The sequence below is a fragment of the Spermophilus citellus genome (assembly GCF_964194105.1).
Source record: "Spermophilus citellus genome assembly, chromosome: 16".
NCBI lineage: Eukaryota > Metazoa > Chordata > Mammalia > Rodentia > Sciuridae > Spermophilus > Spermophilus citellus.
The window spans coordinates 71,575,567-71,603,397 of NC_138196.1; the positions used below are offsets into that span (position 1 = coordinate 71,575,567).

The following is a 27,831-nucleotide window of genomic DNA, read 5'->3' on the forward strand; positions in this document are numbered from 1 at the left end:
CAACCCAGTACCTCACATGTGTGAGGCAAGGGCTCTGCCACTGAGCTACAGCCCAGGCCCTAAAGTTTATCAGTTATTTAAAGGAAAGAAAGAAAGAAACAAACAAACAAACTTTGTCTTCGGAGCACAGAGTTGAGACCTTTATTCCTTCCCACTGCAGAAAAAAAAAAACGTTAGGAAATGAATTATGATGATAACCAAAGGAGGAAGATAGGAAAGAAACAATTCACAGAAAGTTCAAGGCCTTGGTCTTGGCTCATGTTCATTTCCCCAGGCTGCCGGCTCCCACTGGCCAGCGTTATGGCCATGGCACCTGGTTGACTTCTGTCTCCTGTCACTATGGGAACACATGGCTTTGCTCTGTGCCCAGGGCTGCATCCTAAGCAATGGGGTAGGACCTAAGAACCAGTGGATCAGCAGGACTGCCTGTCCTGCCTTCAAATCTGTGCTGGAGATGAGTGCTTTGGACCTAAGTTCAGCCCTAAATGACCCGACCTTCCAAATGACACCCTGGTTGAGGGGTTCTCACTTCTGAAAAACCTAGGATTTTGTGGAGATGGGGTTTATCTTCTTCCTTACACATGAATAACATCAGCCAAAGGAAGTGAATACATTTTGAAGTTTTGAAATTTGAGAATATGCGGTTTCATGTGACCAGAAGAGAACTAAGAAGAAAAAAAAATTGAAACTGCATTTTGGAATTTCCAAAAGCAGATTTAAGAGTATCTCTACAGAGGTTTTGCTATCCACACCTATTTATCAATGTATACATATTTCCTATGATCTATAGCTACAGAAGTGCTCTATAGCTTAATGCCAACATATTAATATGAGCCACTAGATCTTGACTGTGTGAAATACACTCCTATGATGAAGCCCAATTAAAGATTCTCTCACTGGTATACCTATTTTTCATTGATAATATAGAATTCTTCTTTATGAGTTTCCTAATTATAAAGCTAACTGGAGGCAAGCAGGAAAGGAAGGCGATCTATGGAAGGAGCAGTTATGTCAGGGCATGAAGTTTGAGTGGCAAGTGGCTCGGAAGGTGCCCCATCCCCGGTTATCTCGATATCCCCTTTGGCAAGGTAACAACAGCCTCCTTGTTGAAGGCTCCTGGCTTCTACTGACTCTGAGTGGCCCTTTCTTGGGCTCCTTTCAACCAGTCACAAAACACAGTGGGGCACATTCATTAGCCAAGCTTTCCTTTGTTGCCTTGGCACACGCCATGGTCATTGGCCCCCTAGGCACTGGCCTCCAGCAGTGGTGTCTGATGATGCCTCATTTACCCTTAGCCCTCCCTGTTACTCAACAACAGCATGGAATTGTTTTAAAAGAGAAATGTGAAATCATAGCTGACAAATCCTTCAAAATAAACACACACAACCCCACCACACTTACAAAGCAAAAGAGACAAAGTCATCTAATTGGTCAAGACCTTTATAGTTAGAGAATATTTAGGGAAATTTAAAAAGGACATGGTTAATGATTTTATCATTGGCAACAAGACAAAACACACTATTATTGACAAATGACTCACCCCGTAAGTATGTTAGACTGTAAATACTATGATTGCACCAGGAGTAGCTTATTTGCTGGTGAGCTCGTTAAATCATAAATTTTTTAAAAAGTCACTTACCAGATTTTATACATGTGACTAATTCAGCTAGAATGTTCTCCTTCTTCTTACCCCCTCATTTTAGCTCCTCCTCCCTCAGGATCATGTCCTACCTCCTACCCAAACTTCCTGACCACTATCCCTTCCCCATCCAATTGTATTTGATTACCCAGCTGCCTAACTAGGCTGCTAAGTGCATGCAATGAAAAGAAAAGAAAAATGCCAGTTAATAATATGTGCTCAGAGGGGTCCTCAGATGGAAGAGCTGGAGGGGTGTGGCTGATTTACTGCACCCTTACATTCACATGCTGGAACACACTGTGTTCCGCTCACTGGGTTTGGCAGGTGGGACACAAAGATGGGTGAAGTGTGGTCTAGTCCCTCAGAATACTTTTGGTTGAAGGGCTGATCATCAGGCCCAACCCCACTTTGTAGTTGAGAAAACTCAAGCTTAGAAAAGTAAAGTAATTGGGGCTAATTAGCTCAGTGGTAGAGTACTTGCCTAGCACATGTGAAGTGCTGGGTTCGATTCTTAGCACCACACAAAAATAAATAAATAAAATAGAGTATCGTGTTCATCTACAGCTAAAAAGAATTTTTTTAAAAAGTAAAGTAACTCGCCTAAGTCATGTAGTTCAGACCAATAATACACCTCTGATTCCCCAACTTTACTCCATCAAATACCATCTACTTGATGTTTTTCATATATAAACAAACATCTGTTCAATTATTATTTTTTTCCTTAAATAATTTAAAGGAATCTTTAGAATCATTTATAATAAATGGAAAACTAGTATTTTCTATAAACAGAAGGTAAGTATAAACATGCTTTAAAATAGACATATAGCTTTTAAAATAAAAATGGTAGAAGCTGCTGGGAGCAGTGGTACACACCTGTAATCCCAGCAGCATGGGAGGCTGAGGCAGGAAGATAGGCAGCCTCAGCAAAAGCGAGGCTCTAAGCAACTCAGTGAGATCCTCTCTCTAAATAAAATACAAAATAGGGCTGGGGATGTGGCTCAGTGGTTGAGTGCCCCTGAGTTCAATCCTCAGTACCCTGTCCCCCCCCCCAAAAAAAAAAGGTAAAAGTTGTGTTATTACCTGAAATCCACATTTCTGGAAAATTTGACAATATATCAAAATATGTATTGTTTTAATTAACCCGAATATTTTCCAAATTGGGATTTTTTTTAACGGCAGTTTACCCAGAGTTAACCTGAAAATATTTTAACTTTTGAAGCCAGGTGCACTTGCTTGTAATCCTAGTGGCTGGGGAGGCTGAGGCAGGAGAATGGCAGGTTCAAAGCCAGCCTCTGCCATCTAGTGAGGCTTTAAGCAATTTAGCAAAATCTTGTTTCAAAATAAAAAATAAAAAGGACTGGGGATGTGGTTTAGTGGTTAAGCATCCTTAGGTTCAATCCCTGGTACCAAAATAAATATATTAATAATAAATAAAAATTTTAAAATAATAACTTTTGAAAATATTAAGACTGAAATTTTTTGTCAGAGTTGGGACTGAATAAAAAAGGTAATAAATAATCTTTTATTATATTTTATATCATTTATATATTTATTTATATATTATATTATTTATTTACATTATTTGTGTTATATTTTTGTAATAATAATCTTTTTAAATTATTTGAGTTGCTCTGATGGCTCAAAATCTTGATATAAAAATGATGTAGTTTCCTGAGCATCTATCTTAAACTGGCCTCTGCTTTGCTTATCCAACCCCATGTGATTGTCTCCACATTGTTGCTAGACAGATACTGTTACCCCATTGTGCAGAGGCATGAACTAAGCTCTGGAAAGAAATTAAGTCACTTTCCTGGACACAAATCATGAGTGTGGTAGGAACCATTTCCTAGGACCATCTGGATTCCAAGTTCCTCCTCTTCACCTGAGGATACAGTAGCACAGGAGAACTGGAGGGCACAGAATCTGGCCTGAGGTGTGTAGTCAGAATGGCATTCCTCACTCTTAAAGTATGAGGTTTTTTTTTTTTTTTTAATAATTTATAACCTGGCAATTTCCCCTTAGGCTTAGGTGTAATACAAAAAGAAATTTAAGTGAATTGAGAACTCTGGGTAGCTGAAGTCTAGTTAATTAAGCTTTCAATAGCATGTTACAGATGCTTTTGGTATGTACCTGAACAGAGTAATATTAGACATGGACATGCATAAAGGGCTTATTTTGAAGTTAAGGTGGAAACATTATAACTGCTGCTCAGCAAATTCATCTCCTGAATGTTCTGTGGTCCTTCCTAATGAGAAATGGTCAAATTTTGGAGCTATGCTTAAGATGAAATGAATAAAATTCTTCCCTTCTAATGTTATACTATTTCCTCATTATTCTGAAAATTCTCCTACATGTGTAATTCCAAGAATTGAGAAATAGAACTTGCTAGATTTGATACCTTTATGACCTTAGCTTGAATTAAAACAGTTAACATCTACTGTCATTGTGTTAAATAAAATTTATAGGAGCCCATTGTGTTGAACTGAGCTCCTGCTGTAGGCTCCAAAGGTCCATACCAGAATGGGGTCACTCATGTTAGGTGCTACATAATCCAACTGAACTTTAAAATGGGCCAGTTTTAAAAAAAAACCTGGAAATACACAGCAACCAAGAGAAAAGGACCCAGTTTACTAATAAGGAAGTTCCCTCGGGTTTCAACCATATAAAGAAAGGATATTTGTAACAACTAATCTGTTTGTGTTCTTGGTTTTGCTTTCTTTGCCTTTCTTTCTCTCTAAGGTTCACCATCTCTGTTCAGCAACTTTCTGAATCTTTGGATGGGATGTTGCCCAATTCATGAATTGCTAATAAAAACCTTTTTAATCTTTAAGCTAAATTTGTTAAAATGTCACTTTTTAATAGTTCCCACTTCATAGATTCCAGGTAGATTTTCATTAAAAATATTAAAAAAGTTTTTATTACTCAAACGGGGTGTGGTGGCGCACATCTGTAATCCCAGCGGCTCAGGAGGATGAGACAGGAGGATAGTGAATTCAAAGCTAGCTTCAGCAACAAAGCCTCTAAGCAACTCAGTGAGACCCTGTCTCTAAATAAAATACAAAATAGGGCTGGGGATTGGCTCAGTGGTCAAGTGCCCCCAAGTTCAATCTCCGGTACCAAAAAAAAAAAAAAAAAAAGGAGGAGTTTTGTTACCAAGTTTTGTTATTAGAAACTTAGATTCTGTGATCTATTTCAGTACTGAGAAAAGTTTCCTTGAAGAAAAATTTAATTTTAGCAAATCCTTTTACTGTTGGCTGTATATAAACCATTTAGTCTTCCTCTCTTCTAAATTAACAGCTTTTTTTTTTTTTTCACATTACTCTCTTAAGAAGGAGAGGATATGAGGAAAATCTCCCCACCCGGCTCTTACAACCAGTGGAGGCTTTCTTCCAGTGTGATTAAACACAGTCCCTGGGGTCCTGCAGAGTGGACCCAGTCTTTGCCTCCAGATTCATCCAGCTTCCCTTCTACCCCAGAGCCACCAGGCTGCTGGTGCGCCCTGCCTACAGTCAGATCCAGGTGTTCTCTCCAACTTGCTCTGAACCCAGGTTTGTTATTTTACCTCATCTGCCTTGATTTCTTTAATCTATAAAGTAGAAACAATACTATTTTTTTGGGGGGGGAGGGTTCCCAGGGAATGAACTCAGGGGCACTCAACCACTGAGCCACATCCCCAGCCCTATTTTGTATTTTACTTAGAGACAGGGTCTCACTGAATTGCTTAGCACCTCGCTTTTGCTGAGGCTGCCTTTGAACTTATGATCCTCCTGCCTCAGCCTCACAAGCTGTGACTACAGGCACGTGCCACCGTACTCAGCTAGGAATAATACTATTTTATAGTAGTGCTTTACCATCAGGTTCTGGTGATGTGGTCTGGTGGGGATTAAATTTAAAACTGCACATAATATAGCCATCCACATTAACTGCTCAATAAATGTCAATTCTTATTACTAACCTGAATGGTTTCTCCCTGCTGAAAGCTTTTCCTAACCACTCACACCAGGCTGGGTGCCTCCATTATGCATTTCCATAATGCTTGACTTTCTTTGTGACACTCATCATACTTTTAGTTACTTATTCAATAACTGTCTCTGCAGCTAGATTATAAACTTCTCAAGGACAAGTCTGTCTTTTTTCATTATTTACAACCCTGGTATCTAGCATGATTATTTGGTAAAGGAGTAAAAGTTCACTGTCAAAGCTGTAAGATGGATGTGTTCTTTGGACAGACATTTGATTATCATTTTTAAAAGTGATCTGTTTTTGATTATTACTGAACTAATTCAGTTTTGTGCTGGTGATGTGGTCTGGCAAGGATCATTGGGCATGGTGGTGCATGCCTGTAATCCCAGCAGCTCGGAAGGCTGAGGCAGAAGAATTGTGAGTTCAAAGCCAGCCTCAGCAACTTAGTGAGGCCCACATCAGCTTGTGAGAAAATCCCAAGGAAACATCATCATCATCATCACCACCACTACCACCACCAGCACCACCAGCACCACCAGCACCATAATGGTAGATGAGGTTTCCAAAACCTCTTTTGCTTTATGGTATGTTCATCCCAGTTATTCCAGCTCAGGCCCACAGAATTTGAGAGGTGGAAGAAACCAAATGTCATCTTTCATTCAAAGTTTCATTTAAGAGACAAAGAGCCAGGTATGGTGCTGCATGCCTGTAATCTCCAAGCTCAGGAGGCTGAGGCAGGAGTATTGCTAGTTCAAAGCTAGCCTCAGCAACTTAGTGAGGCCCTAAGCAATTCAGAGAGACACTACTTATAAATAAAATATTAAAAAGGGCTGGGGATGTGGCTCAGTGATTAAGCGTCCCTGGGTTCCATCCCTGGTATCAAAAGCAAGCAAACAAACAAACAAAAAAAGAGATAAGGAAACTTCAAGGCTTCTTCACATCAAGAATCACTGTATCTTCCAAATGCCTCCCATGGCAAGAGCCCCAGAAAAGCCACCGGCCTCCGATTCCTTTTTTTTTTTTTTTTTAGTTGTGGACGGATAGACATTTATTTTTAAGTGGTGCTCACACAGGCTAGGCAAGTGCTCTACCACTGAGCCACAACCCCAGCCCCTGACTGTTTTTTGAACTCTAAAGCCTGAATCACAACTTTCCAGAGCATCACTCAAGTAGCTCTGGAGAGGATGGGAACTCCCACGTAAGAGGGCAGGTGGACAGAAGGGGCGCCATGACTTGGTGGTCCAGGTGCAGAGTCTTCTGAGGGCACCTCAGGCCAGCAGTAGAGGTGCCTCTCAGGGCTGGGAACGGGAGCTGCTGTCTGAGGAACTGAAGTGAGATAGCAGGGACAAGCAAGCAGGCAGGAGCTGTTCTTGAGAGAGCAGCAGCCGTTGCCGCCGTGACTCATTTCTTCCCATTCGAGCCAACTGGGTGTCTGTTGGCCTTTCAAACTCAGCCCTCTGAACATTTTTCTGGCCAGCTCGGAGAAACGTCCCTGGCATCTGTCTATGTACTCCATTCTTTTCTGCCAATTGCAGCCATCTCCCTGAAGCCTCCCAATATGGAGAACCCTGTCTAAAGGAAAATCCAACAGACACATGGGAAATGCCCAATAATGTCATGGAATAGAATGATTTTCCACATGTCAAAAAGTTCAATCCAGTTCATTAATTGATGGCTAACGCCCATGAACTAGGAACACAGGACTGACTTCCCAGTGCCCTGATGGTGTTCCTTTGCAGGCTGAAGAAGGAGACTGGCTGGAGCCCTTAGGACTCTGGAGAAGACTGGCAGCCCACTGAGACATTTAGTGTAACCGTGGAGCTGTAACAGGGGATGTTTTAAATTTTTTTTTTTAAATCAATGTCAATCTCAGGTGGTGTGTAGTTTTTACTTTAATCTTGACTTGTTCTAGCAGGTAGAGGTGGAACAAAGAGTGGACAGGGTAAACCAACGAAGTGCCTTGGTGTGGCAGTGTACAGTCTGTTGATCTCTGCTGGGCACTTCCGCTTCCTCTCGAGGGGTGATTGGGAAGGTAAGCCATCCAGCAAGCCCCTGCCACTCCTTGTCACTGTTCCTGGACTCTCCTCCCCCAAATCCCTATTATGCTTCAAGATTCTATAGAAATGTCTACGCCTCCATCACACCCAGGGCACAGCTGTACCGGGGACTGTTCACACACTCTCAATTAGTGTCAAGCTAACGTAGGACACATTGTCTTAAACTGTCTAAACTGAGTGGAAGAACAGCCACCCAGTGTCCCAATTATTTACTTTCAGCAGCTTGAATGCAAATGTCATTAAATTTTTACAGCGGTTCTAGTGAATGCCACTCATTTTCATCTGTAGTTTCAAAAGAATTACACAGGGGAGCTTTCCAATTTAATATGAACGATAAATCTCATACATGTTGTGAGATCTCTGGCCTATAAAAGCCGAGTAAAGAGGTTTCCACAAGGGCTTAGCTCACTTGAAATAACTTCAGACCAAGACATCATTCTTCCAATGGGGGCAGGGAAAGGAAAAGGAACAGAGGGTTGGAAGAAGAGCCCAGTCAAGTAGCTAGTCAAGGAGACTCAACTAAAGTGCTTGGGCAGAATGTGCTCATGCAAAAATGCAGCAAATTATGCACCTAGTGTGTGCACATCTGTGCAGATGTGGATCCCACCTTGTAGTAAAAAAGATAAATTTGTACATAAATTCTCAAATCTCTGTTGGACATAAGGGCTGTCATCATTGATAATACCTATAATTTAGTGCAGAATTCTGTGTGCAGGAATTGTGCTAAGCGCTTGACTTAAATTATATGGAAAGGATGCTCACAGCAACCAAGGCTCAGAGGGCTGGGAATGTAGCTCAATGGTAGAGACTGAAAGCCCTCTGTAAGACCTGCCACCAACCAAGCAGAGTTGAATCTAAGATATCAAAATGACGTTATTAGTATGTTTTCCTAACATCCAAATTTCCTTTAACTTTTTCCTTTACTTAGGCTAGGCAGAACTGGCTTCATATTTTATTTCTATGTTAAAAACTCCTTCCAATCATTTATGAGGGGCAGGATAATTGATTATCATGGACTTGTGGAGTTTCTCCTGAGTTTTTCAGTTCCTCTGCCTTGAAGCCAAGCCCTGACCTGCTTGAGCCCTGGGGGAGGTTTTGGTCCGGAACAGAAGTTCCCATCAAGGCACTTCCCTAGGGTGATAGACCCCGAAGAGAATATAGGAAATATTCTGGATGGAAGGGGAGAGGTGGAAGCCCGTGGGAGAGAGGAATTTGCTCAAGCCTGGAAAAGGGTAGAGAGAGAACTTGGGTGAGTCAGGGGCTGCTCAGGGGCAGCATCTGGGGAAGGGAAGTTCTGAGCAGGAGAATGGCAGAAATTAAGGGGAGAGTGTGCTTAGAAACGACTCCCACACCGTGGTGACGACTTTATGGGCTCTACAGCTCCTGCTTTCCACTTCTTAACCTTGAATCTGATCATCATGACTTCATCCCTCCAACTGTAGAGTTCTTTTGTTTTTCTGAATACTTCTAAGCTAAGATTCTTCTTCTTATTACTCCTTCAGTTTTGAGTTGTAGTGAATGTTGAATTCCCAGAAAATTAAGGTGGTAGGCATATATGATATATAATTTAGGATTCAATGAGGAAAATAACAAACTTTGTCTTTATATTTCAAAATGGGGTTGGAGGGTTGCAGTTTAAGAAAAATCAATTTCTATGCAGACATACAGAGAAGAGAGAGAGCCCAGGCCCTGGGTCCCCATTGGCTCAAACCCAGCCAGAGCACAGGAGCAGAACTGCTGAACTTGAAAGTCCAGATGGGAGGCAGGTGAGCAATAATTAGGGTGGGTGGAGGACTGCCAGTCAGAGGGAGAGGCTCCCCAAAGTCTGCCGAGCCGGTGCCAGGCTGGTTCCAAGAACTTTACGTAGTGTAACTCCCTTGATTCTCATGTTCTGTCAGGTAGGTGCTCCTATAACCTCTATTTTACAGATGAGAATACTGAGATTCAGAATGAAGTGATTTACCCATGGCTCGCGGCTTGAAGGGGCAGAGCAGGACTTACATGCAGAGTCTGTGCTCGTCCACACTACTGGGCTGACCACGTGCTGCAGGAATGAGTGGAAGCAAGAACTCCTGGATGCTGTTGCTCCATAGAAATTTCCAGACCCCTTGGCCCAACATTAGAGGACAGGGAACCCTGAGAATATCTGAGACTCAATTTCTTGCTATTCCAATGGGATGAGGATTTAGATTAGTTTGTAGGATTAGATTAGCTTGTAACATGATTTTATTAAAAATAATGAAATGGCCCTTTCTCTGAGTATGTAGATGGGTTTAAAATAATACCCCCTGTGATTATGGTTCATGAATGGCTTCTTTTTTTTTCCTCCTGCTTTCAATAGAATTAGAACTTATTATTCTTTATTTTTTTTTATGTTTTTGGGGTACCAGGGATTGAACTCAGGGGCACTCAACCACTGAGCCACATTCCCAGCCCTATTTTGTATTTTATTTAGAGACAGGGTCTCACTGAGTTCTTAGTGCCTCACTATTGCTGAGGCTGGCTTTGAACTCGTGAATTCTCCTGTCTCAGCCTCCTGAGCTGCTGGGATTAAAGGCGTGCACCACTGCGCCTGGCATTATTCTTTATTTTTACCATAAGGCATATACTATTCCAACTGCAGTAAAGGCTGAAGAGGTCTTAATAATCAGCTAGCTTGAGACAGAAAGAGGCAGAAAAGCCAACCTGTGAATGATACAGTTTTGAACTGACATATTGTTAGGGGTGCCACAAATTTCTAACCCTCACTTCTGTTCAGGAGTCACAATGTCGGCTCCCAGCTGGATCACCTGCCTTGATTTGCTGTCCCAATCAAAATTGTTCATGTGTTTTACAGCCAGATTGCAGCCCTTGCTGGGAGTGTCATTCAAAAAAACATCCAGACTCAACCTGACTCCCACCCCTGCATCCTGCAAGCCCTCGCCAAGAAACAGCATCAGACTCACTGACTTGGACCAAATTTATAGGACCCATTCCTGTGTTTCTGCTGTCTCTTAGCAACGTCTCACAGACTAGCCTTATTCTATTGCCATCACTGCCTGCCACCTGGGAGAGGAAATCTTCCAGGATGAGGAGAAAGCTTCGATTCAGTGGGATGCTTCAGATTCTGTGGGATTCTACCACATTTCCAGGTGTCAACATGGAAATCTATGTCACATTTTTTGGTCCTGATTTCAAATCCTCCAATGCTGTATTAAGTGATGCATATATTTTATGCTAACATAAATACTTCTTTTCATAACATATAATTATTTTCCATACATCTAGTTTACTATTTTTAATTTTTTCATAACTTTGGGTAAAAGATATACATTTACAAGCCAGAAAATTTAATTTTCAGGCTGGAAAACAAATTTACTCTATATATGATCACAACATTGTTACAGTCCTTCACAATGAATTATGAAATTCATGCATGAACTCAAGAGAAGCTTCATAACTCAAAGGCTCATTACAGTTTTTTAATTCACTCAGCTTTTCCTTCTTTCACTCAGACGGTCCTGAAGTCCATCTCTGCTGAGAATCTACCCCTGACTGAATGGAATAAAGATGGTAATTTCCCCCTTCAACTTATGAAGGACAGATGGCAACTTGCATGACATTCCTGTCTTTTCATCATCCCACTATAAGCCTTCACTGAGTCTCACACCAACTACAAAGCTTTATGTTGCATTGTGTATAAGGTTTTTTTTTTGGTTGTTGTTGTTGTTGGTGTGTGTGTGTGTGTGTGTGTGTGTGTGTGTGTGTGTATGTATGTGTTTTTTAAAATACCTCTTTGATATGTTTATCTGTCCTAATCCTCAAGTTTCTAGGAAACAGGAAAAGAGTCTTCTATCTTTGTTATATGTTTTTTAAAAAAGTCGACAGAAACCTTAATACATTAATTTAATAATGCATAAAATAACTTGTAGGCAGTCACAATATAGTTCCTGCATTTGCTTTTTTGTTGTTGTTTCTTGGTACTGGGGATTGAACCCAGAGGTGCTCTCTTTTAGGGGGAAGGATGAGGATTGAACCAGGGGTGCTTAACCACTGAGCAACATCCCCAGCCCTTTTTTATATTTTATTTAGAGTCAGGGTCTTGCTGAGTTGCTAAGTGCCTTGCTAATCTGCTGAGGCTGACTTTGAACTCGTGATCCTCCTGCCTCAGTCTCCTGAGTTGCCCTTTTAAATTTTATTTTGAGACAGGGTCTTGCTAAAATGCCCAGGCTGCCCTCGAACTTGCCATCCTCTTGCCTCAGCCTCCAGGGTCTCTGGGATTATATAGGTAGGTGCTAGCTGCTGCCTCCTCTTTTAATACACAGCTTCTATTTGGATTCATGTTTTGCTTCCCCCCAGGGTGCTTCCGAGGCTACCAACCAGAAGACAACACAATGAAGGAACAGGGGTGACAAAGGAAGGAACAGTGGCTTACAAAACAGTATGAGAAGATGCGGGAAGAACAGTGTGCAGAGAACTACATGGAAAATTCACTTACTAAAAAAGATTAAGGAGGGGCTGGGGATATAGCTCGGTTGCTAGAGTGCTTGCCTCGCATGCACAAGGCCTGGGGTTCAATCCCCAGCACTGCTAAAAAAAAAAAAATTGAGGAGAAAGGTACAAAATTTTTCTATTAGCTTTCTAAAATGGCATGAGAAGTAGAAATGATTTATTTAAGTCACAAATACTTCTTTATTTTGCAGATTGTTTAAAGCATGGAGCAAAACAGATTCTCTAGGAGAACAGTTGTTGGGGGGGGGGACATTATTTCCAAAGATTATTCACAATGTAGATTTCTCAAACTAGGTCAACGAGCTCAGCCAAAGAGAAATATGACTGTAATTCTTTGGCTATGGGCCCACTAAAGAACTCCCTAAACCACAGAGGAAGACATTTTTGTAAAAACACCACTAAATTTATGACCACAAAGGTAGACTGAGTTTTATTCTTCTTTGGATTGATGCTCCAGCAGTGCCAACCACCCCTTGCTTGAGAGTCACTGGTTTGGATGGCCACAGGGTGAAGGCTGTACTAGGGTGAAGTGTGGGAACTGATCTTCACAGGGACAGCTCCTTCCCGTTATTCAAGTTTCAACTCAAATTCCGCCTTCTCCAGGAGGCCTCCTCTCATCACACAAACGAAACTATCCTTTCTAGTACCACTTCCCTTGTCCCTGGCGTCTGTCTTTTGTTCTGCCAAGTACTCCTCACAATCTGAAGGCATTGTGGTCACATCTTATTTAGTTTTCATTCTCCACTCCTACTAGAAAATAGAAGTGAAGACCTGGTTTGTCCTACTCATTGCTATGACCCCAGTGCCTAAATAAACACTGTGTATCCTGTAGTGGGTGAGCAATAAATATTAAATGAATGAATTCAGGAAGTATGTGTTTTCCAAGTCAGCTTTCTATTGTTATAACAAACACTGGAGAGAATCAACTTAGAAAGAGAAAAGGTTTATTTGGTTCACAGTTTTGGAGGTGCCAGTTCATGATGGAGTGGATGCATGGCTTTGGGGCCTCTGGTGGGGAGGCAACACATTGTGGCAGAAGAATGCGTCAGAGCAAAACCATTATCCCCGTGGCTGGGAATCAAATGAAAGGCACACACCCCGTGACCCAAAGACCTCCCATTAGGCCTTACCTCTTAAAGGCTCCATTACCTTCCAACAGCACCAAACCAGGGACCAAGGGTTTAACCCATGAGTATTTAAGGTACATTCAAGCTATCATATCTGTTCCACAAGTATACAAATTCAGGATATGTCTACAGGCCTAGAGAACAAAGCATCATTTCTGATCTAAATCATAAGGAAGTAATTAATATTAAAATTTCTGCCATTACCTCCGGGGCATAACACTCAGCTTCTCACATAGAGACTTCTACTTCTTTACAGAATGAACAAACTTTCTTTATATTTTAGACAAGTCTGTTGTGTAGTTTCCCGGCCTGTGGTAGACGGAGAGAAACATACTAGAATAAGCACTCTACTAACAAGAGCACAAAGGGATGGGCAAACATGGAGGAAACTGAAAAAGTACTAGAAAAAACGAAAAAAGCTCAGAGAGCAGAGTATTTGTGGGGGAGGGAGAGGCATTGCATATAGAAAAAAATAATCTTGCAGATCTAAACATGCCAGCAAGCAATATGTGCTCTTATAGTGATTGTATTTTAATCAAATAGTGCCATATATATAACGTCTAATGAAACAGAAGAGGAGTAAATAGTACATGTAGGTAAGACAAGATTTTATCCAAAATGTTATTTTTTAAAAACTGTTACTTTAAAGTGAAATTCAGTATTCTAAGAATTTTCTGTTGACTATAATAAAAGAACCCCCTCCCTCCTTCCTTCTTTCCTTCCCGTTTCTTTCTCCTCTTTTCACAGAACTACTGTGTATTAACCGTGTGCCTCTTTTAGCTTGGACAGCTCGGAAGTTCAAAGCCAAGTTTGATTTTCATATAATCAGCTCCGTAGGGCTTTATGGCCTGTGCTTTTGGGTTCTTTCTCTGGTCTTAGTCTGGTCTTTTCTTGGTCTTCACTCTTACATATTTTCCTAGACTTGATCTTTTATTATCATCTTTCTCTATCATTTTTATTTATTATTTGTGCTATTGTTGTAGGGCATCGGAAACCCTTTATGGAAGAAGATTGAGTATGTGTATTTTACAAAACTCTCCGGAGTCTTCTCTGCTTATGACAGGAGATAAATGGGCTGACACATCAATTGTTCCTCAATGAGCAGTCACTGAGCTCCTTGCAGAGAAAATGGGATTTTCAAGTGATAAAAGATCCTGAGTGCCTGGATAACACCCTGGAGCTTTTTAACCTCATAATCTACTGGACCTGGTAATTGAAAGGTTAATATAAAAATCATACATCCTGAAAATTGAAAGTTAAATTCCAAAAAATTAAAATCGACTAAATATAATCACAGGAAATATGCACAGCACACAGGGCAGCCAAGAAAGAGTCACAGCTGCGATGACTTCAAAATGAAGGAGGCTGAACTTCCTGAGGAGGCACTCCACAGTCATCCAGGAACAGCCTGCTGTCAGGCTAGGGTTCAGTTCAAGGAGGCAGGGTGACCCCCATGGAGGAATGTGGCCCACCTTCACTGTTGCACTTATTTGTTCTGACTTTGGGGATGCTGAGTCAGGGATGCCCGTGATCTGATGTTGAGGGGAGACCACAGGTGGAGCCCGCGATGGTGATCTGTTGGCTACACAACTCGTCTGCACCCCAGGACCTACACATGTGTAAATCTAGTCGCATGCTATCATCACTAAAAATCTATAAGAAAAGCAGTCTTTGAAAGAGAAAAGTTGGCACATGTCTGTAATCCCAGCCATCAGGGAGACTGAGACAGGAGGAGTGCAAGTTTGAGGACTGCATTGGCAATTTAGCAAAACACTGTTTCAAAAAAAAAAAAATCTTTTTAAGGGGCTAGGAATGTAGCTCAATGGTTGTTTAGGAATCCAGATACTCATAAACATCTTCCCAAAGGCCATACATTCTAGTTTCCCTAAAATCTAGGAGGGCTCAGATGGGACGTTACATAAAAGTAACTGGTTTATAATTTTTAGTTAACAACTCTCTGAAGAGTTCGGGGCATTTCATTGGGCTGGCTGCCCATACTCGCTCCTCTCCTCTCCTCTCCACTCCCCATCAATTTTTAGAATTGTCTGTTTACCAGACCTACATAGCAGAACCTTCTTCAAGCCCTCAGCACACCTGATAGTGCTGTATGAACTGTACCCACCTGTCCTCACTGTGTGTCCCAACCCACACTGGACCAAGGAGCTTCTTCCAAAGCATCGGGCATGAGGCCTATGGAATTCCAGTCTTCTCTGGACTGTTCTAGAGAGAAGGGAGGTAAACCTAGAAGTAGGAAGTGGAGGAAGCAGTTGTGTAGAAAGAGAATATTGAAGAGAAGTGCAGAAGGCACAGTAAGGAGAGATGGACACATTGAAGTCCCTGGTTCTAGTTATCTGCATCTGTTTTGGGTTCTACAAGACCCTACATAAGTGTTATCCTTATAATGAATCCTGTCAAAAATTCACCTTGAGCCTTTGTGCCCTAAACTCTCAGACCAAACCTAATTTAATACTTGAGATTAGAAAATTGGGCCTATATTGGCATACTATGTTTTAAAAATGTATTTTAGTTTCTGTTTCTCCTTTGGATGCTGGAGAGACATCTAATTTTACCTATAAGGGAGTTTCTCAACACAGAGACTTCTCAATCCAATAGACTTTTGGAGATTTGCCACCAAAGGCTGTAGATTTGGTTGTCTTTTTATAAATACAGGCACCAAAGGTTTGGCAAGAACTGACTTGGAATCAATGGACTAGGAAGGGAAGAACCAAGACAGTCTAAACTTTCCATGTGACAGACATGGAATTAAGGCCCAGAATGAAGGGACTTGCGCTCCCTCAGCTACCTTGAGTCAGGAGGAGGGTCAGAGTCCCCCATCTCAGTTCCCAGTGTGGGAACTCTGCCACAAAGACATACACCTGTAAGGTTTTCCATGCACTCTCTACTCTCTTCTCCCGATAGGTAGATTGAAGTGCTGAGAAATTGGTGATTCCTTCGGGGCAGCACCAATACATTGATATTGCCACAGGACTTCTGTGTGTGACTGTGGAAATAAGGGGTACAGAGAGAGGAGCACACAACGTTGTCATGGAAACGCTAAGGCAAATCACCAGAAGGGAGAATTGAAACTCATTCTGCTATCTCAGGCTGTATTTATTCAAGTAATAAATCAAGACATCTGTGTCAAAACCAACACAGCGTAAAATGGAGTAAAGATAAGCCTTGCAACCCAATCAATACTGTCTTTCTAAATACCAGAATCGTTTCAAAGGGATGCTTCCCTGCACACTTATCTAGATCACTGTTAAAATCACACATAAGCGTTTGCGTGTGCTTTCTCTCTTTTCCAATTTCTTTTGGAAAATTCTGAACTACTCACCAAGAAGGATTTAAATACAGAATTATCTAGCCTATCATTTTATGAGTGGAACAGTTTCTAAACTTATGGCAGGTTAGAAAAGTGAAACAGGCCTGGGTAAAGAAGTATTTACCCCAGAGGAGGAAAATGACCATTTCCTGGGGCTTCAGTAGACCAAAGTTCAGCATTCAACTCACAGAAGAGAATTATTATTATTATTATTATCATTCAAACTAGAATCTGGTCTGAAAAGGAACTATCAATTGGAGAGCAGGCAGTTTGCAATACTAGTCCTAAAATTCTGCATGGGTCTTGGTGTTACTACCGGAAGGGGGCATGGAGTCTGTCATACCCTAGAATTCCTAGCTCCCTATTGAAATCCAGGTGCTTGTTAAGAAAGGAATGCCCACCTTGTATGGAACTGTCCTGCAGTGAAGTCTTCTGACTAAATAATAAATCTTAAGAGACAAGCAGAGTTAGATGAAATGAAATTGCTTTAATCCTTTTATTTCATTAAACAATTCCATTCCTTTTTCTGGATTCATACATTCATAGTTACCGCCAGACGTCAGAACTCGGAAGACCTCAGAGAACACGGGAGATCAGCTAGCTCTGTTCAAGGAGTCGGCAGAGACGACACAGCTCATTAGTTGATAGAACCAGAGCTCCTTTCTTTATCTCTTGGATCCCAGTCCCCACGACTTTTACTCTAAATAAAAACTTCCTACCCAAAATTTATGTACTTTACAGATTAATATTTCAGGTACTGTTTTCATTTTAAGGAGTAACAATCCAGGCCATAGAGAGTTAAAACATTTTCTCTAGTCTGCTGGACAGGGTCTGCTTCTAGGGAAACAGACCTACCCTGCATTTCCATTTATTAGATTAATGACGATCCTTGTCTCTCTCTCACATACCTCCAAGAACTCCTGCCTGTCCTGCTCAGTTCCCTGATTTCTAAACCATGAACACTCCCAGAAGCTGGCAAGGAAAACTGAAAAAGTTGATCGGTGATGAAAGGGGAAGGGAAGAAGGAAGAAAAAAATTAAGAGGTAAAATTCTGGGGAATTTACAGTTACGGGTGAAAATCCTGTGAGGTTTGTAAACATGGCATTTTGAGGAAAATTTTAAGGAATACATTCATTACTAACTTTCTAAAGCCAGTTATAAAGCAAAAGTCACTGCTATTTTAAGATATGAACTATGTAAGATATGAAGACCTAGTTTTTTTTTTTTATATGTGGAAATTTCCCAGAATGATTATAGAGGTTTTATTGTTTGTTTTGAGTTGTGTCTTTTATCCTTATTTTCATATCTTTAGTCCCAAACTCTAGTCAAATGTTGACAGTTCCATGGGCTCCCACAGAGGGGCAGCAGGACATGGGGTCCCGGACATCCTTGGGGCAGGCTCTGGTCCCAGACCAAGGAACATCTTCTGATTTCACATTGACAGACCGACGTGGGAATGTGACGGCCTCAGATGGCATCCCCCTGAGCTGGAACTCCATGTCCTTCAAACCCAGATTCCACTGCTTTTGGAAAGCCGGTGGTGTCTGTTCTAAACCAGTCCCTAGACCTGCTGTTCCTGTGTGTGCTTCTCCCACCCTCTCCACCAGGGAATTGAAGAGTGCAGTGTGGACCTCCAGCTCCCGGGATGCCGGTTACCTTCTAAGGAGATTTCGTCAGATGCAAAGGTAGTGAGAGACAGCAGAGAGGCCAGGGGCTGGTTATCATATAAATTAAAAACCAAGTGATTTAATGCACTGTACTCAGTCCTTATGATACTTGGAAGGATATAAGTCAGAAATTTTCGCACTGGAGCCTATGGGTTTTTAACACTGAGAGATTTAAGCTTGATCATTTGGAGTTCTGCAAAGAAAAAAATTTACTCTTCACATGCAGACTTTCTGTTGAGAAGGTTGACACAATGACCTCCATGCTATGGTATGCACATAGAATAAAATTTACTTACATTTCACTTTTCTTTTTTGGTACTGAGGATTGAACCCAGGGGCACTCTACACTGAGCTACATCCCCAGTCCTTATTTTTTTTTTTTTTTTTTTTAATTTTGAGAAGGGTCTTGCTAAGTTGCCCAGCTTGGCCTTGAACTTGTGATCCTTCTGTGTCAGCCTTCTTAGTAGCTAGGATTACAAGTAGGTGTGAGCCACTGCACCCAGCCAATCTTTCACTTTTTTAAATATAGCTGATCACATTTTTCTTGAAAGTTTCCACGGTGAGGAATCAAGGGTCTCAGCATTCATAGTTGGCAATAAAATATTAAAAAAAAAATTTTAGGTATTTTTTTAGTTGTAGATGAACACACAGTATCTTTATTTATTTTTATGTGGTGCTGAGATCAAACTCAGTGCCTCATGCATGCATGGCAAGCACTTTTCCACTGAGCTATAGCCTTAGCCCAACAATAAAATATTTTAACCAGCATTTTGATGCTCTAGATTCCAAAACATGAACTATTGTGCAATTCTCATGAACTAATTTTTTACATCAGGTGTCGGGGGCACCTTAATCTGCCCAGGGTTGGATAGATGGAAAAACTATCTTTGTTGATTTTTCTACTTTTCCTAAAACTTAATATGGGACTGGGTTACTGGGTTCATAAGAGTTGTAAGGCATTTAAAGGACTTGTGCCACAGAGGCAACTCATCTCACAGTTCCTGTCCCCATGGCAAAGGGAGTCACGCCTGTTCAGCAAGGTCAAGGAGCCCTACTCCTTCACCAGGCCCTGGAGTCACTATATTCACACTGACTCCATGGCTGGAGTCCCATAGGTCTTGCTTCCCCTCTTCTGCAAAACAGAACTACAACTGGTCCCTTTCACTGCCCCAGCACTTTAGTGCACAAATCTCCATGGCAACCTAGGAGCTGGTACATCATCAGTACTTCCAAGATGGAGAAACTGAGACTCAAGAGAGCTCCAGTGACGAGGACTTGGATTTGGGGCTTCTAGCTTTGTAAATGGGAATTCTGCAATCCTTAATGTAGGTGGAATCAATATCTGGGGGCCCATTTACACAGGGGGTTAAATGAGGCCGCCAAGGCCAAGTTCTACATTCCTGCACCCATTCCCAAAGCACCCCTCCCTAGGGAATGGCAACAGCTGTGAGGCTTCGCCCTTTGCCCCAAGGCGGGAGGGAAGGGTGGGGGGAACATTAAGTTTTCAGCCATCAAACAGTATTAAAAGTACACAGAGAGCTACTGTATGACCCCCCCACATCCAGAGACTGGACTCTGACGCAGGAGTGTGTTATTCCTCCTAAATCCCTGTAGGAAATGAGAGATACAAGAACGAGGATGGAATGCAAGCTATTTCTCAAGGAAGTGTGATAGTATCACTTCTTCCAAGAGTTCCCCTCTGGAGAGAATTTGGACTCTTTCTCCCCGATGCTTAACTGTGGCTGTGAGGACCCTCCATTAAAAAGACAAATGGGGAAGGAGTGATGGTGTGCATGAGCAGGTCAGAGAGCCACCGGGTCTGGATGAAGTGGCATCCCCTTCCCCACACCCATGGGAAGCTCCTTTATGGTATGAATTCCAAACAATCTCAACTTGCCTGAGAGCCCCCTCCATGCCAGCCTTCCATGTACACCACCAAGAATCCCCTTTCCTCTCTCATTTCATCAACCCCAACATACACACTCACGCACAAAGTATAGCAGCATGTTCTTGTGGCTGGGTAAGAAAAGATGGAGGCATAATTGGAAACTTGGAACCCCCATTTTGAGAGTTGTACACCTGAACTCGGTGGAGAGGGTGGGCTTTGGCACCATCATGATGGGGGCGGGTCAGAGATGCAGAGACTAGTATGCTAACAAAAAGCAGCAGGACCGTGATGGGAGGTAGAGTCCGGGGGAGCTGGAGTAGACCCTGGAGACCATACGGAGTAGCCTTTGCCTTTCCTGATGGGAACTGGAGGCTCGTGCCCAGGGAGGCATGTCCTCTTGCTGGGGGCTGAGGTTGGGAGGGAGATGTGGGCCCAGAATGTGCAGTGTCCCGGGCTGTGTTCTAGTTCTAGAAACCCCCACGGCTCACTGAAGCCTCCCTCACTGTCCACAACATCTACCACGGAAGCAGTGTTTGCTTTTGCCCTTATCTTTTTGGAAGGAGGGAAAGGATTTTTGCCTGACCACATCTCAGTTCCCTTGTCTGAAAGTGCACTTGTGGTGATGAGGACTAATGAGCTATGAGAAAGCACCCAGCATGATGGCCGGCACCTCAGAGGGCCTCCAACATGTCTGTGTCCACCCTTGCCCTTCCCTTGGTCTTCCCCTATAACGTAGGCATTTCCTTATCCAACTTTTATCCCCCCTTCTTTGGCAAAGATCTTGGGAAACAGTAATTCATTGTCTCTTTCCAAATGGAAGGTTGCCAGGGGCTGGGAAGGTGGCAGAGCCCCCAGGAAAGAGCCCAGACCAGGCCGGGGAGGGCTGAGGCTGGGGGACACCTCTGCTGTCCATAGGCAGGTCCTCCACAGCAGAGGGAGACTCAGGGTCAGGACTGGGAGCCACAGAGGGCACGGCTGTCCCCGTCTCCATCTCCTCTGCTGAAGGAGCAGCTAGAGTCTGGGGATTTAGGCTCACACAGATTCTTACCTTGAGAGGTGGAGCCGCAGGTGGGGCCGGGGAGCTTGTGCTGATCTGAAGAGTCGGGCAGTATCTGTGGAGCTGTGCCCTTGTTGCCAGAACCGTGGTGCCAGCCTCCTCTCCACAGCTCTGTGGGAGCCCCTGGTAGGTGGCAGCACCTCTCCTCATCCCAGCCCTTTCACCCCTGTCGACAGTGTGGGCCCAGGTGGCCTGCGGAGTCGAGCATCCCCAGGTGTTCCTGGCTGGGGTGTCCATGCCCCACAGGTCCTGGGGCGCAGAAGAGACAGGCCAGTGCTTCCAGCCCATGGGGGGACTGCTGCTTCCATCGTTCATGATAGGAGCCGGGCTAGCAAGCCTGCATGACAGGGGCTGTGGGCATGCGCGGTTCCTAGAGGCAGGGGCCAGGCAGTGCCTACAATGTGGGGATCTGAGGTGCAGGTCCTGGGGTTTTGGCTTTCCCTCCTCCTTCTCCTTCAGTGAACAGCAACTGAAAGCGGCTGGTTCCACTGTCCCAAGGCCTTCCCCATGCAGCAGGCTTGAAGGAGAAGCAGCTAAGCCCTGTGTGCGCCTGAGGTCCCCGCCTGCCAAGAAGTTTGTCCTGGGACTTGGGAAAATGTGTCCCTCCTCCAGGCCCCCTGGGGCTGCTGTTGAGGCTGCAGTGGCTGGAGACTGGGCGGGGAGAGCTCGGGCAGGGGGGGCCTGCAGCTGGATGAAGAGGAAGGAAGTTTTCATCTGCTGTTGCTGAGGCCGCTCAGCCATTTCCTCCAAGGGGATAGGGCTGGTCCTTGCCAGGGTCGAGTTTCAGAGCTCCGTGCCCAGGGATGCAAACAGCAGCAGCTGCGGGCAGACGTGACTCAGCCTCATGGTTCCACGGAGAGCCTGAGGAAGCCAACGGCACACCTTCAGCACCCAGGGGGGTCTCCGAGGAGGGGGTCAGGCCACGGTGTTGGCCATGGAGTTGGACCCTGGGCCTGTGTCACAGAGTCACAGAAATGCAGAAGGATGGAGAACAACCCGGGATGGGGGACTGGGGGTTGGGGGCAGGGAGACTGGCCCTCTCACCCCTGTGTGTCTAACTGAATTCCTTTTGCTTAACTGCAAGTTTCCTCATATTTGAAATGAAACCACTGTTTCACCTAATTTGGCGTCTGACCTGTGAGACACTGTGTGGTTTATAGATGAGGCCATCAGTAGACCCTGAAGTATACTTTTAATCTGCTTTGTCTGTATTTTTTCCCTTAATACCTTTAAGGCCTCTCTGGTAAAGAATGTAACAGACAGTGATAAACAATGTGAATGTCTGCACGGAGGAGCTCTACTCTGAAGGCTGGTTACTTAGGAACTCTCCAGGAGGAGCACACAGTGGCCCATCAAAATACCAGCTTCTATGGTTGCTGTTGCCCATGGGAAGGCATTGAGAGGTGGGGGCTTCAAGGGGTGATTAGGTCATGAAGGCCCCTTCCCTCGTGAATGGGTTTAAAGTGCTTATAAAAGAGGCTTTATGCACTGTTCAGTAGCTTGCCTTTCTGCCATCCACCATGTGAGCAGGCAGCCCTTCTACCCTCTACCCAGAGGCTGGCACCTTGATCTTGCACTTCCCGGCTTCCAGAACTGCAAGAAATAAATTTCCATTCTTCACAGATGACTCGGTCTGTAGTATTTTGTTATAGCAGCATGAAACAGACCAAGGCACTTAGTGTCACCAAAAACGAAATAAAACTGGAAAAGAGACAAGAAAAAAGAAGAGAAAAAATATATATACAGGTTACAAATTAGTCTAGAGTTTTTTTAATTATTTTTTTTTTAGTTGTAGTTGGACACAATACCTTTATTTATTTTTATGTGGTGCTGAGGATCGAACCCAGTGCCTCACACAACTCAGGTAAGCACTCTGCCACTGAGCCACAACCCCAGCCCTAGAGGTTTTTTTTTCTTTTTCTTTTTTTTTTAAGATATTTTATCCTTTTTAACTTGTGAGAATAATAGCAGTCCTTTTCTTTTTTTTTTAAATGGGGATTATTTCTTTCTAGCATAGTTTGACAGATCATTGAAAAGTGTAATAGGAGAGAAAAGAACCCACCTGCAAATTCAGTTGAGTAATTCACTTTCCGAAGGTTTCTGTAGACTGAATAACTCCCGTGGTGGAAGAGGACCCTTCTGGGTCTTGTTCTGGAGGAGAAAAGAAGGTGGGGGTGAGAAAGTTCTTGTCTTCATCAATTTGAAACAGCTGGGCTCAAAGAGACCTGGGAAATCCTCCTCTGAGGCAAAGTGATCAGAAGGTTCCTGCTCGGTATCAGGCACCACGTGGAGCCTGGGCTGTCTCCTCTCCGGCCTGCACATGGGCAGCTTCACAGAGCAACATGAGAACTCGGGCCCTACTGCCACTGCAGGTCAGGGGGTCTTTGGAGATTCTCACATGGCAGGTGGGATCCTGTGTTGGCTTTCCTTTACACAGTTTTCTCATCCAAGGTGATGGAGGCTCTGCCCCCACAAGGTAAGGAGGGCCACTGTAATCCTTTTATAGCAAACACTAACAAAGTGAAAATGTTGGTAAGACAAAGCAATATCCAGATGTAATTCTGTTGATCTGGTTATACTAATTTTTATCAAAAACCCTACATGAGCAGTATCTTGTCTTTTTAAAATAAGTTTCACACTCTCCTCTAAAAGAACACACTGAACATCCTTGTCACTCAACAAGGACGAGTTTGTTGACAAATGAACTGTCGATAATGGAGGAGGCACGTCTTCCAACAGGATTCCAGGGGCAGGAACCAGCATTCTGCTTTGCTCCTGAGGTGCCTGTGATGGCAGGTGCCCAGTTTAGCCAGCAGGGCACGGCCAGGGGACGCAGGCGGCCCAGGGATGAAAAGTCCTCTATTCCTTCTTACTACAAAGGGCCCCAAGGAGGTGAGGCCCCTAAACGGCTCTCAGACAAGAAAGTGCCCCTCAACTCACTCTTGAATTTCCAACTGGAAGTTCCAGCCTCCACCTTCCAGATGAAATGAAGAACCAAAGCATCAATGGTGCTGGTGGGAATGTGCCAGGACACTTCCTTCTTTCCTTCTTTTTACTTGTGAGCTTATTGCACTGGAGATCATGGCTAAATATTTAGTTTCTCAGTTGGGTAGCTGAGAGTGCAAGGAAACCATGGGTGACACTAGAGAGTTGACTTAGAGGACACACGTAGACATCTGTTTGAGATGCCGTTAAATAGGAGGGTGTATATTAGGGGATTGGGATTCAGTATGAAAAGTGGGGGTGAGAAGCATGGGTTGCAGCTGTGGTGTGAATGGCATAGTGAGGGCTGGAGATGTGGCTCAAGCGGTAGCGTGCTCGCCTGGCATGCATGTGGCCCGGGGTTCCATCCTCAGCATCACATATAAAGATGTTGTGTCCGCCGAAAAAACTAAAAAATAAATATTAAAATTCTCTCTCTCTCTCTCTCTCTCTCTCTTAAAAAAAAAGAAAGAATGGCATAGTGATTGGAGGTGGGCACTTTGGTGCCAGATAGACATTTCTCTGAGTCCAGCTTTCATTGAGGACTGTGTGACCTTAGGAAAATCATTAACCTTTCTGATGATTGTTTTATTAAGATCAGGCAACATTTCCCCCACCCCCACACATATACATTCTCTCTCTCTCTCTCTCCTTTCTCTCTCTCTCTCTCTTTCACTCTCTACTGGGGATTGAGCCCAGGGGTGGTTAACCACTGAGCCACAGCCTCAGTCCTTTTTATTTTTTGAGACAGGATCTAAGTTGCCTAGGACCTCCTGAAGTTGCTGAGGCTGACCTTGAACTTGTGATCCTCCTGTCTCAACCTCTGGAGCCACTGGGATTATAGGTATGTGCCACCATGTCTAGCCAGTATCTATTACACAGGATTGTTGTGAGGATTAAGTGGAGGTACATTTAGAGGGTTTATGTAATCCAGTGGTCTGGAACATAATAGGTTATCAATAAATATTAGCTACTTTTTGAATTTATACCCACACATTTTTGAGACCTTGAGAAAATTGGTTCATACAATGGAAGAATTGGAGTTACATATACATCTATATTTATATTTATTCACATGCAGTGGGTAATCATATGCCTGTTTTTATGCTTTCTGTCTGATGGGTAAGTGTCTAAGAGTTGAGGAATTATTGGGGATTTGGAAGAGTCAGCCCTGCATTTGGGATTTAGGAAATACGGGCTTGAATTCTGGAGTAACCATCTATTAACTGTGACTCAAAACAAGTCTCTGAACTTCAGTAGATTGACTTGTAAAACAACAAAATAAATTTCTATCTTACAGAATTGTTTCACAAGTCAAATGGGATAATCTTGATAGCAGTGCTACACACACACACACACACACACACACACATATACAAACATATAAATAATTAGGTTCTTAAATTGTGATATGTGTTGTTGTAGTAATATTATTACTACTAATTCTAAACTAAATCATTGCTCGATTTCTCTGACTTCTCAGGTTTTATCGTTCTAAAAGTATTCTGGATTGACTTCCTTTGTTTCCACCCCTACCCTACAATTCATAAAATGTGATGCAATCAACAGATAATTTAAACTGTACTCAATTTTGCTAATGATTTCTTCTCATCACTTCTAGAGTGCAGGGGAGCTAGAGTAGCTTCTTTAAGGCCACACAGAGTGAAGTATATGATGCTTCCTCCAGGGCTGGCTCTTTGCATTCCTGTTGACAACAGGACCTAATACAACAGGTGCCCAGCCTTCCTGTTGCTAAAGCTGGGTGCCCTGGTGCTCTGCCTTCTCTAGGGTTGTTTGTCTAATGTTTTCAAGAGCTTCCTTGATTCAAGATTGTACAAAAATTAGTATTTGGCTGGTCGTGGTGGCACATGCCTGTAATCCCAGCGACTTGGGAGGCTGTGTCAGGAGATTTGCAAGTTCCGGGACCAGCCTCAGCAATGTATCTATTTCAAAATAAAAAAATAAAAAGGGATGAAGCGCAGTGTACAGCGTCCCCTGGGTTCAATCCCCAGTACTGCAAAAAAGAAAAGAAAAAAAGAAGGTATCTTATCAAGATGTGTTGCTTGAATTGATGAAAATGAATTCTCCCCAAAACGTGGTAGTTGCAGAGAACAAGTGTTAGATGCCCAAGTCCCAGGAAATCCCCAGGATTCCTGAAAACATTCCTTTCAGAGTTTTAAGTCATCCATTCTCTCAGAAGGTGGAGCCCACCACTCTCTGTCCCTCACAGTCATATTCAGAGCCTCTGGAGTCACCGGCTATGACCTGTTGAGCATTCACAACCTCATAGGAAGGAAAGGTGGTGGTAACTGCAGTTCCACCTGCTAGAAGGATTGTGTTTGGATAACAAGCTGCAGTCTGAGTCAAGAAAAAATGAAAAACATGGTAGAGTTGGGACTGGGCCCTGGGTTTAGGGGAGATTTGGGTGGAAGTGAAAGCTGAGCAGCTGGGGAGGTGTGAAGGGCAAAGGAGGAGGAGGCTCATTCGGGGCAAGTCTGTGGGGTCTGACGGAAACAGAAGCTGGGATAGCCGGGAATGCCCACATTAAGCCCTGAGTATTCTGACTTGTACCTTAGCAAATAGGCTTCAAGATGTTCCAGGGTATTCTATCGACTGCTCAATAGTAGCACCTTCAGGGATTAGCACAGTTTCTTGCACTAGGTAAATCTGTGTCATAGTGAGCTGGATGTAATAGTGATGTAACATGAGGGTGATGAAGGTAACAGCTACAGTATTAGTCCATTTGTGCTGCTATAACAAAATACCACAGCTCCTTCAACTTAAAAACTACCAACATTTACTTCTCACATTTCCAGAGGCTGGGAAATCCAAGATCAAGGTGTCAGCATATTCACAAGAGCTGCCTCTCACCTCACGTGGAGAAGAGGTGAGTGTCTCTCTTGAGCCTTTTAATCCACGCATAAGGACACTGGTCTATGACCTAATTACCCCACAAAGGCCCCAACTCCTAATATCATCAACTTGGGAATGAAGTTTTCCACATTTTACATAAATTGCTTCTAATCCTAAGAAGTAGGTGAAGTCTTTAATACATGGACACTGAAATCTGCAGAAGGTAAACTATTTGCCCCAGGTGGCATAGAAATTAAGCTGATGCCCTCACCCCTGTTCCTTTCAGGCTCAGAAGTCTATCTTCCCATGAGCCCCTGTTGCTTCCCAATTAGTGTATTTAGGAGCTGGCCGGATCTGTTACAAATGGAGGTTAACAAAAAGAAAACTTTTCTCATCCTCTCCAAGGGCACATGGTCCTCTCCACTCTTCCACCTCATGCTTTTTCCACTGACTCCTTGGGACCATTTTGGCCTCACCCCAGCTCATTTCACAGGAGATGACACCATGTCAGATGGTTTCCCTTGTGATTATTGTTGGCAGCAAAGCCAGATGGGCAAACCTGGGAAACATTCTAGCAAGAGTCTTCACGTTCCATGCTGTTTCTATCTCCTTTTCAGCCCCTACCCACACCCCATGCACACACTGGCACAATCTGAGGGACTCTTTGTATTTCGAGCTGATATGTCCCCCCCTGGCATCCGATCACACAGGCGGACTGCTTTTGAAGTAAATGGAAAAAGTTCTGGAATAGACAAGAGCACCAGGCTGCGGGAAGCTTAAGT

General features: G+C 43.3%; 1 protein-coding gene across 5 annotated transcripts in view; it reads right to left on the bottom strand.

Moving 5' to 3' along the window:
- The window catches only part of PSD3 (pleckstrin and Sec7 domain containing 3), a gene marked incomplete at its 3' end in the record, with an annotated part of 568,898 nt that overhangs the window by 454,605 nt on the left and 86,462 nt on the right, over nucleotides 1-27,831 (bottom strand). For 4 of the 5 annotated variants that reach the window (XM_081269548.1, XM_081269547.1, XM_081269546.1 and 1 more), the window contains 3 exons: nucleotides 23,277-23,365; nucleotides 22,779-22,915; nucleotides 21,206-22,075 (listed from right to left, as the gene is read on the bottom strand). In XM_081269548.1, the coding sequence (XP_081125674.1) occupies nucleotides 21,206-21,955 (750 nt within the window). In that variant the 5' untranslated portion in view covers nucleotides 21,956-22,075; nucleotides 22,779-22,915; nucleotides 23,277-23,365. Of the gene's footprint in view, nucleotides 1-21,205; nucleotides 22,916-23,276; nucleotides 23,366-27,831 lie in introns of all 5 variants that reach the window. The other variant, XM_081269545.1, reaches the window with a different exon arrangement.